Source organism: Montipora foliosa, chromosome 14 (assembly GCF_036669935.1).
Source record: "Montipora foliosa isolate CH-2021 chromosome 14, ASM3666993v2, whole genome shotgun sequence".
NCBI classification, from domain to species: Eukaryota; Metazoa; Cnidaria; class Anthozoa; order Scleractinia; family Acroporidae; genus Montipora; species Montipora foliosa.
The window spans coordinates 18,863,877-18,878,876 of NC_090882.1; the positions used below are offsets into that span (position 1 = coordinate 18,863,877).

The 15,000-nt window shown below is 36.8% G+C and overlaps 1 protein-coding gene across 2 annotated transcripts in view; it reads left to right on the forward strand.

Moving 5' to 3' along the window:
• Positions 1 to 15,000, forward strand: part of LOC137985391 (spectrin beta chain-like) — a 70,382-nt gene that overhangs the window by 14,313 nt on the left and 41,069 nt on the right. Inside the window, exons 18-35 of one of the 2 annotated variants that reach the window (XM_068833002.1) lie at positions 191 to 286; positions 1,566 to 1,679; positions 2,942 to 3,109; positions 3,781 to 3,827; positions 4,243 to 4,433; positions 4,676 to 4,791; positions 4,930 to 5,016; positions 5,778 to 5,846; positions 6,830 to 6,960; positions 8,250 to 8,309; positions 9,908 to 10,034; positions 10,658 to 10,722; positions 11,363 to 11,444; positions 11,949 to 12,026; positions 12,538 to 12,665; positions 13,076 to 13,235; positions 13,809 to 13,886; positions 14,611 to 14,750. In XM_068833002.1, coding sequence (XP_068689103.1) covers positions 191 to 286; positions 1,566 to 1,679; positions 2,942 to 3,109; positions 3,781 to 3,827; positions 4,243 to 4,433; positions 4,676 to 4,791; positions 4,930 to 5,016; positions 5,778 to 5,846; positions 6,830 to 6,960; positions 8,250 to 8,309; positions 9,908 to 10,034; positions 10,658 to 10,722; positions 11,363 to 11,444; positions 11,949 to 12,026; positions 12,538 to 12,665; positions 13,076 to 13,235; positions 13,809 to 13,886; positions 14,611 to 14,750 — 1,937 coding nt within the window. The remainder of the gene's footprint in view (positions 1 to 190; positions 287 to 1,565; positions 1,680 to 2,941; positions 3,110 to 3,780; positions 3,828 to 4,242; positions 4,434 to 4,675; positions 4,792 to 4,929; positions 5,017 to 5,777; positions 5,847 to 6,829; positions 6,961 to 8,249; positions 8,310 to 9,907; positions 10,035 to 10,657; positions 10,723 to 11,362; positions 11,445 to 11,948; positions 12,027 to 12,537; positions 12,666 to 13,075; positions 13,236 to 13,808; positions 13,887 to 14,610; positions 14,751 to 15,000) is intronic. The other variant, XM_068833003.1, reaches the window with a different exon arrangement.

Genomic DNA, 15,000 nt, shown 5'->3' on the forward strand with positions numbered 1-15,000 from the left:
AACAGTTATTTATTGATTTTGGTGTCGGTGAAAAAATTGACCACAATGATGTTCCGGTAGCTGGATTTTCTTTCCTTACCCAGATGGGACTTGGTACAGTTACCTGTAAATGAAATTTTAGCATGCCAAAAATCTAAAGGCCCTTCATAATGCTTCTGAGATTTATCCATTTGTATGGTTTTCTTTCTAGTATTATTCAGATTCAAATGATGTAGAATCATGGATGATGGAGAAGATGTATGTTGTTAGTAGCGAGGACTATGGCAGGGATGAACAAAGTGCAATGGTGGGTACAGTTTATTTCTTCATCTCTCCAAAAGTATCATTATTATTATAATTATTATTATTATTATTATTATTATTTATAATGGGCACAGATTCTATCTAAATATAATTAAATGTGCTTATAAATTCACAAAGAAGTAAACAAATAAACAACTACATGTGTTACAATAGAATTCCGAATATCATATTATATTATGACTTAGTTAAGGTGTAACTGTGATCAGCCGAAATATCTATAAAATATGTGAAAATGATATTACTATTATATAAAAATACAATAAAGTTTATTAAGACACGCAAAGGCTTGTTTAAAAAGAAAGGTTTTCAAAAGACTCTCAAATTTAACAATTGACTGTTCTGACTTAATATGGCTTGGTAGAGTGTTGCAAACTGAAGGTGCTGTGGAGACATACGCTCTGTCTCCCAGAGTTATGCAGATTAAACATTAACTGTTTCTTGTCAAATTAAGTTTGACATTATTATGCAGAAAATGCCAAGAGGATATCAACCATTTCTTGTCAGCTATCTCATTTTAGGTGCTCATTCTTTCCAATATTCTAGGTTGATATGGCAAGACTGACAATGTTTTGCTGCAAAGTTTTCAAAACAAGCACCTACAGTGTGCGTGTACTAAATCTGTAAAACAATAACTATTTAATTCATATGAAGTGTAATAGTTATGAAAAGAAAAGCAAAAAAGAGGGTAAAACCAGAGAACCCAGAGAAATTAACAAATCAAAAGTGGTTCAGCGTTGTCTGTAGTCTTATCAACAACGATATTCATCATCACAGTGGTCAAAATGTTGTGGACTTGTGAGGCACAGTCGCGGGTGTCGGTCCACAACAAATTTGTCTTTTACCACAATATTCAAAGCCAAAAAAAGTTTTTATTTCACAGCAAGACCAAAATCATGACACAAAGAAAGAGCAAGCGTTGTCTATAACTTTCTCAGAATATTATTGCTTTAAATACCCAAAATGGGCGTTTCTGATTGGCTATCACATTGCGTGATAAACTGATGCGAGCATGACGCGTACAGCGTTGTCTAGACTCTTATCGCCAACTGCAAATTGGCCAATCAGATTGTGGGATTACAAGCAATTGTGGTAAAAAACCACTTGCAGCAGGGAAAAAACCAACTACAAACTCAACCCATGTATGAACCAAACCTGGGCCACATTGGTGTTAGTGCTTTCACCATTACGCTATCCCTGTTCCCCATAAAATCATTGAAGTTTCACACTATGCAATTGTCATTGTTTTAATTTGATTTAATTAGTCACTTCTTCAAAGACACACAAATGTCATTGATGAGATAAAAGGATTTGCTGATGATGTGAATCGTTTGAGGGAACAAAGCAAACTTATGGAAAGCATTGAGACGGCATCTCAGGTGAGAACAATAATATTATATTGTTGTCTTTTGAGTGTTCCAGCATTCTTGACAGGCTCTTTTCCATTTTATGTTTGTAAATAGATCGTCAAAATTAATACTCTGGAACTCAACTGGTTTAATGACTAGTTCAGCAAATAAACTTACGAAGTGGCCTGTCAAAGCAATGTGAAAGACAAAAACAAGACTATTTTGAGGGCATGTAAATGCTGCAATCTGATTGGCTGCTATAGACATAATGATAATCACAGTCATTATGTTACAAGCTGTTTTTTGGTTCAGTTAAGTTCCACTTGAATACAGGTCTGGTGAGCCTGTAATTTATAGTGGAGTGTAAGGCTAAATAAAAAAAAATGCCACATTGTTTCAGGATGATCAAACAATGGAATTGATGATCTACACGTACCGGTAAATCTGAGGAAAGGTGCATTGATTTAATTTGTCTCAAAAAAATAAATAGAGCATTTTCACATGACGTCGCAGCGACCATGTTGGTTATTCCAAAACAAAGGAATGGCAGCCATGATCATGTACCAAACTAATCCTCTGGGAATTGAACTCTATTTTTATGCAAATACTTCCTTTTGTTTCAGTAATCCAATATGGCTGCTGATCACGTGAGTGAAAATGCTCTATATTATGCTAGTGCATGTAGCTGACTGTGCAGGGGTTTCATTAGAAGCCGGTCACCGGCGGTATGCTGCCGACTGTTTGTCAGAAATTTGCCTCTCACGGCCAGCTACAGCTGTACTCTGCCTGGATTTTCACTCAAATTTTTGTAAAAGACAAGAGTGACCGCCGCTTACACTGAATAGCCCAGGCATCTACTTCAAATGTTATTGAAACCCCTGCTGGATGGAGTTTTTAGCCACTTGTGTCCAGAAGTTGCACGTAATAAGATGCGCTCCCAATTTTGATATCCAACACAAAAATGCCCCTTAAGTCTTAAACCTATAAATATTTCTAGCAGTAAGAGAAGAGTAAGGTTTAGTGTAATTTTTTCGGTGATGGTAAATGTAGAAAGGGGACCATTTGTGATGCGTATTAAAATCATTGTGCATCTAAAGGGCCTTAATAACATGACGGCCATGTTGGGTCCAGAGGGATTGAAAGCTTCAACTCGAGGCTTGGGGCTGTACCTGTAGTATTATTGATGGGGTGCATCCCAGATGAGTGACCATATGTCACTCATGTCATGTTATGGTCATTATAGCAGACATCTTGTTGGCAGTTTACTGATTGTTAGTATGTTATAATTTTAGACAAAATTTGAAGTTTATGAAGAGGAAGCAGAGGTTGAAACAGACGAGGAAGTGGAGGAGACTGTGGAAAAAGAAGTCGTTAAAGATGTTGTACAAGAAATCAAAGTTCCACAAGTAAAAGCCTTACATCCCTTCAGTGGACAGGGACTCAAAATGGCCAAGGGAGAGGTGGGTGGCATGACTGTTGCTGAAGAGGTCGCGAAGGCTTTCAAGCAAATGTCCTCTGGGAAAACAAATATAAATTAATCCTGAAACCAATCATTAATCCTATTTGAAACATCATTGTCACATGGACACACAAACATTAACATTTTTAAAGTGGTAAAATCAGAGCATACAATCATGTAGTTTTAAAACAATATGTTATTGACAGTAATAAGATTGTATTACCTTAACAAAGGTGAAGAAAAGCCTTTGGCACAGGGAGTGTTTGTTCAGATAGAGTAACTTGATCTGCCGAGGCCTAGGGTGAAAAAATGTCATCCAGAACTTGTAAAACGTGTAGTACCTTCTATTAAGTAGTTGGAAGAACTGTGTCTCATAGACCTTTTTCATAATGGCGGCCCGATAAAATATTCTTTTGTTTTAATGCTGATAAGCCTATCTAGCCTCGCTGCAATGCGCAAAATTCAAAAGAATATGTTAACCAAAATGAGGCCAGTAGGTCCAATTAACATAAATACAATAGAATATCAAATTGGTCTCCATTTATGAAAGTGGTCTATAAACTCCCTTGAATAACACATGAAGTAATTAATTATTGAATCAATTACACCATTAATTATTGAATCAATAATTAATTATCGAATAATTAATTATTATTTTCTCCTTTTTTCAAGGTCTTTTTCTTGATAGCCAAGACAAACAAGGATTGGTGGAGTGTAAGGTATATTGTAGTTGCCAATAATTATTGTATAACAGCTATTTGGTTTCAATCCATTGCAAAATAGTAAGATTGCCCTTGGATTTCCTCTTGGCTTGAACCAATTTGGCTTGATTTGATTGTCTTTTTGAATCCGGTTTCTCAGTGTAGTCTGATTCTCATTACAAGTCGACTTTTTTCTGTCTTCACTGTAAAGATAATTTATTCTTTTTCTTTTCAAAGTACACACAAACACTGAATAGCATTACTGGTTACTTATTGTGAATCTAAGTGAATTTACACTGTAGATAATTATATTCTTGGTTGTGAATAGTTCGGTCAAACTTAAAAGTTACAGTAGATGAAAATCAAAATATCTGTGACTTGAAAATAACAGCTTTTAACAAATTGATATTGTTAATAACTTTTTTATTATCAGACGTTTGACATCTAAGGAAGCAGGCTATGTTCCAGCAAACTATGTAAAAGAGATTGAGCCCAGAACAGTAAAGAAGATTACCAAGCAGAAAGTTGTTGTCCCAGAGAAAGTGGTGGTGAAACGGAAAGTGAAGAAGAAAGTTAAAGTTCAGAAGCAGCGAGCTGTGAAACCAAAAACTCCAGAAAAGAAAGGTTTTTCATTAAATTAAACATTACTTTGTTCAATAGGCAACTTTCGTCATCTATTTTTCCCTCCTCTGGTATCAGCATTTTTTGGTTAAAACAATCTCTTTCCCTACTTCTTATATTTCAGGATGTAAAATTCTGTTTTAACTTGCTTAGCTCTTCTTTCCTTCATTCTGATGTTTGGAAAAATTGTAGTAAGGAGATAGGTATCCTAGTGATAATTTATGCATCTGTGTTTTTTCCCGTAGAAAAGGCCCGTCGTCCTGTCAGACGTCATTTTACTGCTCACTTTGATCGTGATAATGTGGCAACTCGCCAGGTTTCACTGCAGAACTTGTATTCAAGGCTAGTGGAGATGGCAGAGGTAATTGACTTAGAAGGATATTCAAATTTTAACTATCAGATTGTGTCCATTATTGTTAATTATTGTGTTATCAAAGAAAATTAATACATAATGTCATGAAGCATTGAAGAGTTACAGTAATTTTTTGGTGCCTTTCAGATTCGTCGTGAGAATCTTGAGAACTCCATTAAGTACTTTCATTTTTGTCATGAGTGTGATGACATTGAATCCTGGATAAAGAACAAGGTTTGCCTTCAAGTATTTTGAGCTCTGTTTGTTGATTAAGATCATTAACCAACAAATTTTGTCCACATTGTGACACCTTTGGTGTGCTCTGGCTGTCACTAAGTAGACAAGCTGCAACTACAGGTATTGCAGTAAGAAAAGCTGGATACTTAGCATGATGTTGATATTGATGATAACAAGAAGCTACAAGTAGCCTACACTTTGTTTAAAGGATTTTTAGCTCACTTCCTTTAAAGTTCACAGTAGTTCAGTGGGTTCTTTTTATGTTACAATATTGTGATAAATATCCAGTTTCAATTCCGAAGTCCACAGTTCACATTCCGTGACCCAGATAGAGTTAAGTGTGATCGAGGATATATGTTTACATTTAAAACTGTTGTTAACGGCATTGATTCCTATCAAAATCAGAAAACAGATGCTTGTCTCTACAATCATATTTAAAAACATTTAACACTTTTTGTTAACAATACAGGGAAAGTTATAAAATTACGATATTCGTTACAAAGTCATATGATAACCGGATATTAAGTCGTCTGGCGTTAGACAGAGTAAAATCTATTAAGTCCCACTTCTTGGAGTCTATGGGTTAAACTTTGAAATGGAATGTTGTGTACATAAAATCTTCCCATGGCTTTAGTCGAACTTCTAATAGTCATAATGCATTTGTTTTGTGACTTTAATTTTCTACAGGAGCTAACATTTTGCTTAATATTTACCCTGCCCTAACATTAACATTTTAACATTTTGCTCTGGCTAATCAGGACAAACAGCTCACTTCTGATGCACATGAATCAGTCAGAGATATTCATGCTGTTCGCAAAATTCTTGAGGTATAGTCTTGTGGTAAATCTGTATTGTCCTAACCTTCTCCCATTCTTCGATATAATACACTTAATAATATGTGATATAATTTATCATGTCTTTTTAATTTTTCCTGGCAATTTTTTCATTGTAGTCTACTTTCAGTCCCGCAGATACCACATGCAATATTGCATGATTGGCTAATAAGTCAGCCCATAGTATAGGCAAGCCATACTGAGCCTACTTCATGTGATATGTGTTTTCCACTTGATGCAGTTATCAATAAAATGCAAATCAACTGCATAAGTAACCCAGGTTACTCAGCTCTGCACCTTGTTTTGTCATCAATAAATAGAGTAAAAACTAGGTTTTTGAGGAGTGAATGTTTGTAAAGTTTGCCAAAGTGCGGCAGTGTTCTCGAATTTAAAAACTCAAGGTGAAGCCAAAATCTTGTCGGCGATGGAACACTGACTCAAATATTAATTTTTAATCTGCACGATACTTACTCAATGCCCTTATTCAGTGTTTTCATATTCAAGTGAGAGCCAAGCCAAGCCAACCATGCAACCTTTATTAACACAACCAAAGGTGTAATAACTGCTTTACATCATAACAAACCTCATCAAAAATCGTAAACGTTCACTCAGTGGCACTGAATGAATTGTGATAAACATATGATTGCAAAAAAAAAAGCTATGAAGCTGCACTTAACTTACTCATGGAGGGTGGTTGGAAGCGGCAGGTCAGGTAATGGCCGACAGGAAAAAAACAAAGTAAGCCACCAAGGAACCCTGAAGATTCCACATACTGGACACCATTCTACGAGCCCCCCTGGGTAGCCAGGTATATCTGACACTTCATTAGGTTCAAAGCTGTTACTGGTATATACTCCTGTACCGTAGGGTAGTCATGTTTGTAAAAAAAGAATAGAGATTTAAAATTCTCTTTGCTTAAATTTACAATCACTGAAATAGGTTTGTTACCTTTTACTACCAATGTTTTCATTCAACAGGGCCTTACCATGGAGCTTACAGCAAACAGTGGCCGTATCACTGAAATAAACAATCTAGCTGATCAGTTAGTGAATACAGATCACAGACATGCTGCAGCTGTGAAAACAAGACGCAAAGAAATCAATGACATGTAAGAGTTGACTTCTTGAATGAGACACTTGAAAATCTTCTGCAAAGTTGATAATTAATTTTGGAGTTAGCGTTCTTTTGTTCCAATCCTGCATAACAAAATGCTATTGCCTGATGTTTAGAGCAATAATTAGTGAGGAGACCAAGTGCAGTCAAGTGGATCATTCTCATGTAAAAATGTTAAGGCATTGTTTTTAGTGCAAGTGTACTAAAAAAAAAATAAGTGGGACAGGCTCAGAATTTTCATGCAGTTTTCTGCATGAAGAGCTAAGGAACCTAAACCTCCAATTGTCAACCAGCAAAACGTTGTATATTCCTTTCAGTGTGATCTGTGTGATGCAGATTATGTCGGCTTTACAAGCTGACACTTATATCAACGTGTCGAGGAGCATAAACGATTTATTTTCGCGTTCTATATTTTTATTATTCGTATGTAAATACTTAGCTTTTACCTTCATTCCATTGTTTCAGAAATTGTATATATGCGGAAATTTTATTCACGAACTCTAACTTGAAAATGCCCGTTTTTATAACTAAATGTTTTAGTAAGAACTTATTACTTCGTTCTCTGAAATAAATTATTAATATCATTAATTATTAACCTTCTCCCCCTTCCCCCGCATTCAATGTTGAATTTCCAAACAGTTGTGTTGCTGAGTGACATTAGCTTATTTGGGGTCAACATTGATTAGAGGGGGGAGGAATGGGAGAGGCAAAGGTACAAGGTAGTCAGGAAAGTACAAGACGGTCCCAATGTCATTTGTTTATAAGAATAGTAGTTTTCAATTATCTGAAAGTCTGAATAGACCTAATCGGCTAACTCAATGTTGTACCCAATTCAAATCTCCCGGGATTAAGAATCTTTGTGTGTTGTATTTGCATAATAATGAAGCATTCATAATTAAATGGTATGGAAATACCTGGAACAAAACGTTCATTCCCAAAGGGTTTGAATTGGGTACAACATTGAGTTAGCCGATTTGGTTTATTGAATTAATATAATGGTTAGAAGCAGTATCTGGCAAGAGGCTGTTCACAAAGTGTATCGCAATGTGGTTGGCTCTAGGACCACTGAATTTAGCCAATGATCCGAGTGGGAACTTTGTGTAGTAGCATGGAAATCCAATGCGTTTACCACTGGACCACCCCTGCTATGTCTGATGTGAAAGAAGCATTTGCAAGGGATTATCCCCCCACTGCGAAATTGCTGAATATTCCACTTTATTTGTTATATTTTACTGGTAACGATGTTGAAAGATGCCATGGACTTCTGTGTGTTTGATTATGCAGGTGGGAAAATCTCCAACGTTTGAAGCAAGCCAAGGAAGAAGAACTTAAAGAAAAGCATGGGTATGTTTGTTACCTCTTGCACCAAAGGAAAAAAGAGGTCTACATGGTTTCATTGGAATGGTCTGCTTAATCAGAGGAGTTCTTATCAGTCTCACTCATGTGATCACCACTTATGGCAGTCTTTTGTTTTTGGCTTGGGTATAAATGAAAGCCAATCTCATTGTGTGGTTCCAGAAAATATCCATACCCCCACCACGGAAGACTTTTTGATTTGCACCCCCCCTCCCCCCAGGATTTTCCGTTCCAGGGGGGTCTTTGATGACCCCCCCTCCCCTCAGGAATTTCCAGAATTTTTTTACGTATAAAAACGAGAGTGAATTAGTTACGTAATTGCGGTAGAATTTTATTACAACAGTGTAAACATTAAGGTTAACTTTTAGAAAAATATAACGCTTTGTTAAGCTCATTATCCAGCTAAATTTTCAGCTTGTGCGCTATCAACTTTGCAAAGCTTTAACATTTGGGTTGCACGTCGACTGTTTCACGTTTTTGTGCGAACTTCAATGAGAACATTTCACTCGCTTAAACAACTTCGCAAACCATAGTAAATAAATCAGAAACTTACAAGGTTCCTTTGCCTACACATTTTGTCAGTTTCTTCAGGTTGATTCTTTAATATTTAGGGACCACAAAAGTTGACGTGGTAGGTTTCGTGAACGTCGTCACAAAGGCGATTGTTTTACGAAGAATATTATCAACTGTTATTGTTTTTGGCGCGATTTACTTCCTCCAATGAGTAGTCAAACTCCTGTTTTAGAATTTCCAGTTTGACATAACGAACTGAACCTCAACAATCGTTTCCCGAGGCCGCAATAAATATTGCGTTTACTCAAAGAAGAGAAAACTTGACTCCCGGTTCCTGTCCGTGGTCTAAATGCCACCCACAAAAAAGAAAATGTCGTTGCACACAAGCGTTGAGATGGTGGGAACTTGCGTCTTATCGCATTTTCAATGAGTTACTACCCCCAGTAAAACATAAATCCTATCAAAAATGTGTTTACTGCATGTGAAGGTAGCGAAAAGTGATACTCAAGTGAACGGAAGTGTTGGTTGGACGAAAAAGAGACAAACGTGGAAGGCTGGGGACGAGACTCCAGTTGAGACCGCCATTTTAAATGTTTTGAATCCGTCCCAAATGAAAGACACATTGTTCTTAGCTTCGGGAGATTGTAGCGCTAGCTAACTCAAAGAAAAACGGAAACATTGCAGCTAATAGTATTAACTTTATCTCAAAACTGACTTTTGTTTCAAAACATCGTCCGATAGTGTGTTTTGTGCTTCAGATCGATCGTATGTTGCTTTCAATGTTTTGTATGTGGTTCGTGACCCTTTGGAAAAGTAGTTTCCCACGATACCCCCCTACCCCTTGGAAATTACTGCCCTTTAACCCCCCCTCTCCCTCGGAATTTCCAATTGTCTTCCGTGGTGGGGGTATGGATATTTTCTGGAACCACACATTATGCGTTGTGACAGCTGCTACGTGATTCGTAGCAGTTGCAGTTGCATGGCGGTCTACCACGCCCTATCTCTCAAGGTTCCACTTGGAGAAACACTATGATGATTCAAACCGAGTTCTTTGTTGTCTTTTTGTCTTGCAGTGTTGAACTTTTCTTTGACTCGTGTGGTGAGATGAATGCCTGGATGCAAGAGAAGGATGCTGTATTGTCTGACGAAGACCTAGGAAGAGACTTGGAGACTGTAAGAGCTTTACAAAGGCGACACCAGGTAACATTATGTATAAAATCATGGGCTGTTACTACCAGTCAATGAATGGTTGATTAAGTAATTGAAAAAGTCAAACAAAGAGACCAGCAGTCAAAAGAGACTTTATGACATCTTATTTGTTTCATTAATGAATTGGGTGGTGAAAAAAGGTTTGATTTCTAATTAAATTAGGGCTGTATATCTGATGTACATTTCATCTGACTTCTGTAAGCTTAAAATTTTATTTCCTGTGTATTATAAAATAATATAATTTAGATGAATGTGTGAAATGAATGTAGGTGCTGAAAAAGTAGTTAAAATATTTGTGTGTTTCATCACAGCTACTGAATCTGTTTTGTAGTTGTGTTGAAACACTGCTGCTCATATGATGATATATTTATATATTTGTAAAGAGGAGACAAATATGTTATTTACCCTTAGATATTCATAGATCATGGAAGTTAATTTCTCCAAGGATGTCTACTTGCTCAACTTCAATTATTTAATTATTCCAACCAACCCACCCCAATCCACCCCTCCCATGTGAATCCACCCACCAAGCTTCAGTACTTATTTTTTTGACATAATTACAGACTTAACATTTTCTGTGCCATTTTCTGTTCATTTGATATGATACTTTTTAGGGGTTTGAAAGAGATCTTGCTGCAGTGGATGAAAAACTTTTGAAGCTTCAAGAGCAGGCTCAGTTGTATGTTGTTTATTAGTCTTTTTGTGTGATAACAGTATGGGCTTTGTCTTGCTTGCTATAAAAATGAGAATGGCATGATTGTGTCATGTTATGTTGTTTTTAATACTGTGTAAACAGTGTAAAGTTGTAAACTCTCTTGATGTACCTTTTGTGCTCTTAAAGCAAACTGATGAAGTGAATACAGTAAACACTTGCATATAAGAACAAGTGGATTAAGAACATCAGGCTGAAATTTGGCCAATAAAGCACCATATAAATAAGAACAAATTCAGCCTGATAAATAAAACATGTTCTTAATACAAAGAGAAAGGGTATTAGGATAAGGAAACAATACAGTACAGTAACTTATATCAAAGTACTTATGGTGTTCAGGACCATTACAAACTAAAAAAATCTATTACAAAACAGCATTGTAAGTTAATTAAACCTTCAGTAATGTATAATTTGAAGTATTTCTGAAACCAATTTTAAGAACATTTTAAGAACACTTTCAGGCTTATTTTTCACTAAGCATCCCTCAAATAAGAACACGATCAGCCTTTAACCTGAAAAAAGTGTTCTTGTTATAATAATATTATGCGGGTGTTTACTGTATTGTTAAAAAGAAAATAATTTTGTCTTTTCCCTTTTTGTCTTCCAGGTTAGTGTCTCAACATCCCAGACAGGCTAAGCAGATTAAAGAAAAAGAAGCAGAAATTCTACATCTCTGGAATGGTTTAAAGGTTTGTATTCCAACTATCTTCAAACTGGAGGTTTCCCTCTTTGTGATCACTTTTAAGGTTTTAAGATGTAATTATTTATGATTTTATATGTTTGTTTCACTTTCTTTTTCCAATCATGATGTGATATTCTCCATCGACACCATTTGCCCATATGAGTGTTTTCACTCACGTGACCAGCAGCCATATTGGATTACTGAAACAAAAGAAAGTATTTGAATAAAAATAGAGTTCAAATCCCAGAGGATTAGTTTAGTACAACATAGCCGCCAATCCTTTGTTTTGGAACACCAACATACACTGTGACGTCATGTGAAAACGCTCTATTCCGAACTTTTAAAATTGGTTTATGCCCTTCTCCATCAATGATGTGGAAAAAGTTTATTACTAAACCATTATGCCCACACAGTGTACTTATCTGCAAAAAATCAAGTTTCAAACTCCAGTATAATTTTGACTGTGTGGACTACTCTGTGGTAAAATATGGGATAAAATTATCTTCCATAGGGAAAAGCAAGTAAAAGAAAACATGTCTTGGATGAAGCATATGGTCAACAAGGATTTTTGGCAGACTCAAGGGACTTGGTAAAGTTCTCATATTTTTTTCCCTTTAACTTTAATATTAGAGAGCTTTAGTAAGACAACGGCAACGGCGACGGCAACGAGAACGTCACAAATTTGCATATTTAGTGGGCAAAAAAAATAGCTTTGCACGCCCTGCACGTGCGTTTTTCACTTTTGTTCATTTCTTTGCCGTCGTCAGCAAAACAACAACGTGAAATAGCCAAATTCGAGGTTTCATAGAGGACGTCAGCACTTGGGAGATAAATTTTCATTTTCTCCCCTAAATTAAGCTTGACTCATAACGGTTTCATTCTTGAGGGACTGCCACACCATTGTCATGTTAAAAAGCTTGGAATAGTCTCAAAGTAATTACAGTGATGGGAATTTATGTTTTGAGATGACGTTCTCGTTGCCGTTCCCGTCGTCGTTGCTAAAGCTCCCTATTGTCTTGTTGCCCTAAGATTCTCAAAAAAAGGTATTTTTTTGAAATACTTGGTCTAAATCATATTCCTGTTTTTGAATTGCGTGGTAGTTATCATGGGCATCGGATGTGCGTGAGTCACTCAGGATCGCGGAGAAACCAACCGATGTAAACAGTGCAAAACAGCTCATCCAGGAACATGAAGAGAAGTGGGAAGACATTCAAACTCATAATGACAGGTGCAGTTCAAAATTGATTAACCCATTGATTCCCAGGGGTTCCCCACTGACGAGTAAAACCGTCTGGTGTTAGACCGAGTAAAATACTAAGTATGGCCGGTTTAGGCCGGTTTAGGGGTTAATGGGTTAATTTGTGCTGGCAAGTTGAGTCCCCAGGTAATTTGATAACCGCTCCCCCCATCACTAAAACAAGTCCCCTTGAGTCACCCTGCAAGGCTGCAAGGTATGAAAGGTATACCACTATAGTAGAAACTGTCTTTTTGAAGAATAGAGTTACCAAGTCTACTCCTCCAAATGTACAAATGTGTTTTAATTCCCTAAATTTAGGAAACCATTTTGGAGACAATTTGAAAACGAGACTCCAATGCTCAGTAAACTAATACGAACTGTGTACTGGGCACTTTGTTTAGATTTGACCAGTTGATAGAATATGGAGAGAAGATGATAGCTTCCAGTCCTCGAATGAAACAAGTTAAAGACAGATTGACAGCACTCAAAAAGGAGAAAGCAGCACTAGAAGAGACTTGGTGTGAACGAAATGACATACTTCTTGAAGGCCAGGATTTGCAGGTCAGTGGGTAAATCATAGACCCCATTGTCTTACAGAGTGGTTATTTTGTATAAATGCGAGCTAAATGCTGTGAACCTGAAGGTTGTCACCCTTGTGAGGTATTATTGAATTAGTGAATTTTACAACAACAGAGTACTGACGGAACGCCCAACCCAGGAAACAAATTCCTCACCGGGATAATATCAAGGAACATGGGTCTTCTTAATACAATCGGTCTTTCCTTTTGAACACATCGCAAAATACGAAATTGGAGTAACTGTGCTTCGGAATAAAAAAACACAATCCAACTCCATCTGTTTCGCCACCCATTTGATTATTTGTCTAGTGGTTGGCATTTTGTGCTGTGCAGCAAACTATAAAATATTGTATTCTTGGAAAAAATGACTGGGTTATGGGTCTCTTCTCTCCTCAAACTGGCTAAGGCGCTGGCAGTATATACTTAACTGACTTACTTGCAGAATGGAATGGCGTTGAAACTAATATGTGCTCATGTTTCCATGCATATGTGGGTTGGTAAAAGATGTAGAGCTAATAATCATAAAAATGAAACTATTTTAATATTTATTTTGCAGGCATTTATCCGGGATACACAGCATATTGACTCTCTGTCAGCTTCTCACGAAGCTTTTCTCTCCAATGATGATCTTGGGGTATGGAGTAATTCTGTAATCAGTCTATGAGATCGATTTTCATTTATTCCCAATTTATTTTCTCTGAGTGCATATTGCTTCAACAATCTTGATCAGTGAAAGACTATTTTGCCAAGAGTGAGGAATGATGCAGAGTTCACTCGGAACTTAATATCAGCGAAATAGTTTGTTAATAAAAAAAAGTGTCAAGTGAAGATATGATCCTCGCAGTTATGAACGCAATTTTTGCAATTGCGTAGAGAAGCCTGAAAAATTCAGGACTTCAACAGGGTTTGAACCCGTGGCCTCGCGATACCGGTGCGACGCTCTAACCAACTGAAATATGAAGCCACTGACGTTGGGAGCTGGTCTTTTGTGGGTTCCAATGTTCCCGTGAGGAATGAATCAACGATCAACTGCGAGGATCATAGCTTCACTTGATTTCATATCCCCAGTTCATATATGATCTATTTCATATATAATTTCATAGTTAAAAAAGTATTGTGTGACTTTTTACAACCAATCAAAACCGAAACCAATTTTAACGTTTGGCACTCTTTCGTTGGCTTTGGTTTGTTAATTCAGAGTTAGTAGACTCTGGTTAATCTACTAACTCTGGTTAATTTGAATGTTAGTGCTTCTGATTGGTCAAAGCGTTGTGTATTTTACAAAACTCCAGCTAAATGAACTAAGATCATTGGCTGAAATGAAGTAAGGAGGTTTTAATCATTTCGTTTCTCCGAAGACATCTGTTGATGATGTTGTAATGCTGCTTAAACAACAAGAAAATTTTGAGAAGACCTTGACAGCTCAGGAGGAGAAGATAAACGCTTTATCAGACATGGCTGACAGTCTGCTAGAAGCTGGTCACCCTGATCGACAATGGTAAGACCTCTGCTTGTTAATTCTAAGATAAAATGCTGACGCGTGATATGTGCCCACGTTTGGCTCTTTATTGTGTACAGGCCTTGACAATAGACCTCTTTAGCTTGTACATTTTGTTTTCCCATGTCAGACCACGTGATGTTACTCTAGGGAAAACTTTCTTTCAAATGTTGTCCTATGCACGTGAATATGTACGCATAACTTATGAAAAAACAAAAGGAAAATTCCCTTGAGAACATCACGTGGTCTG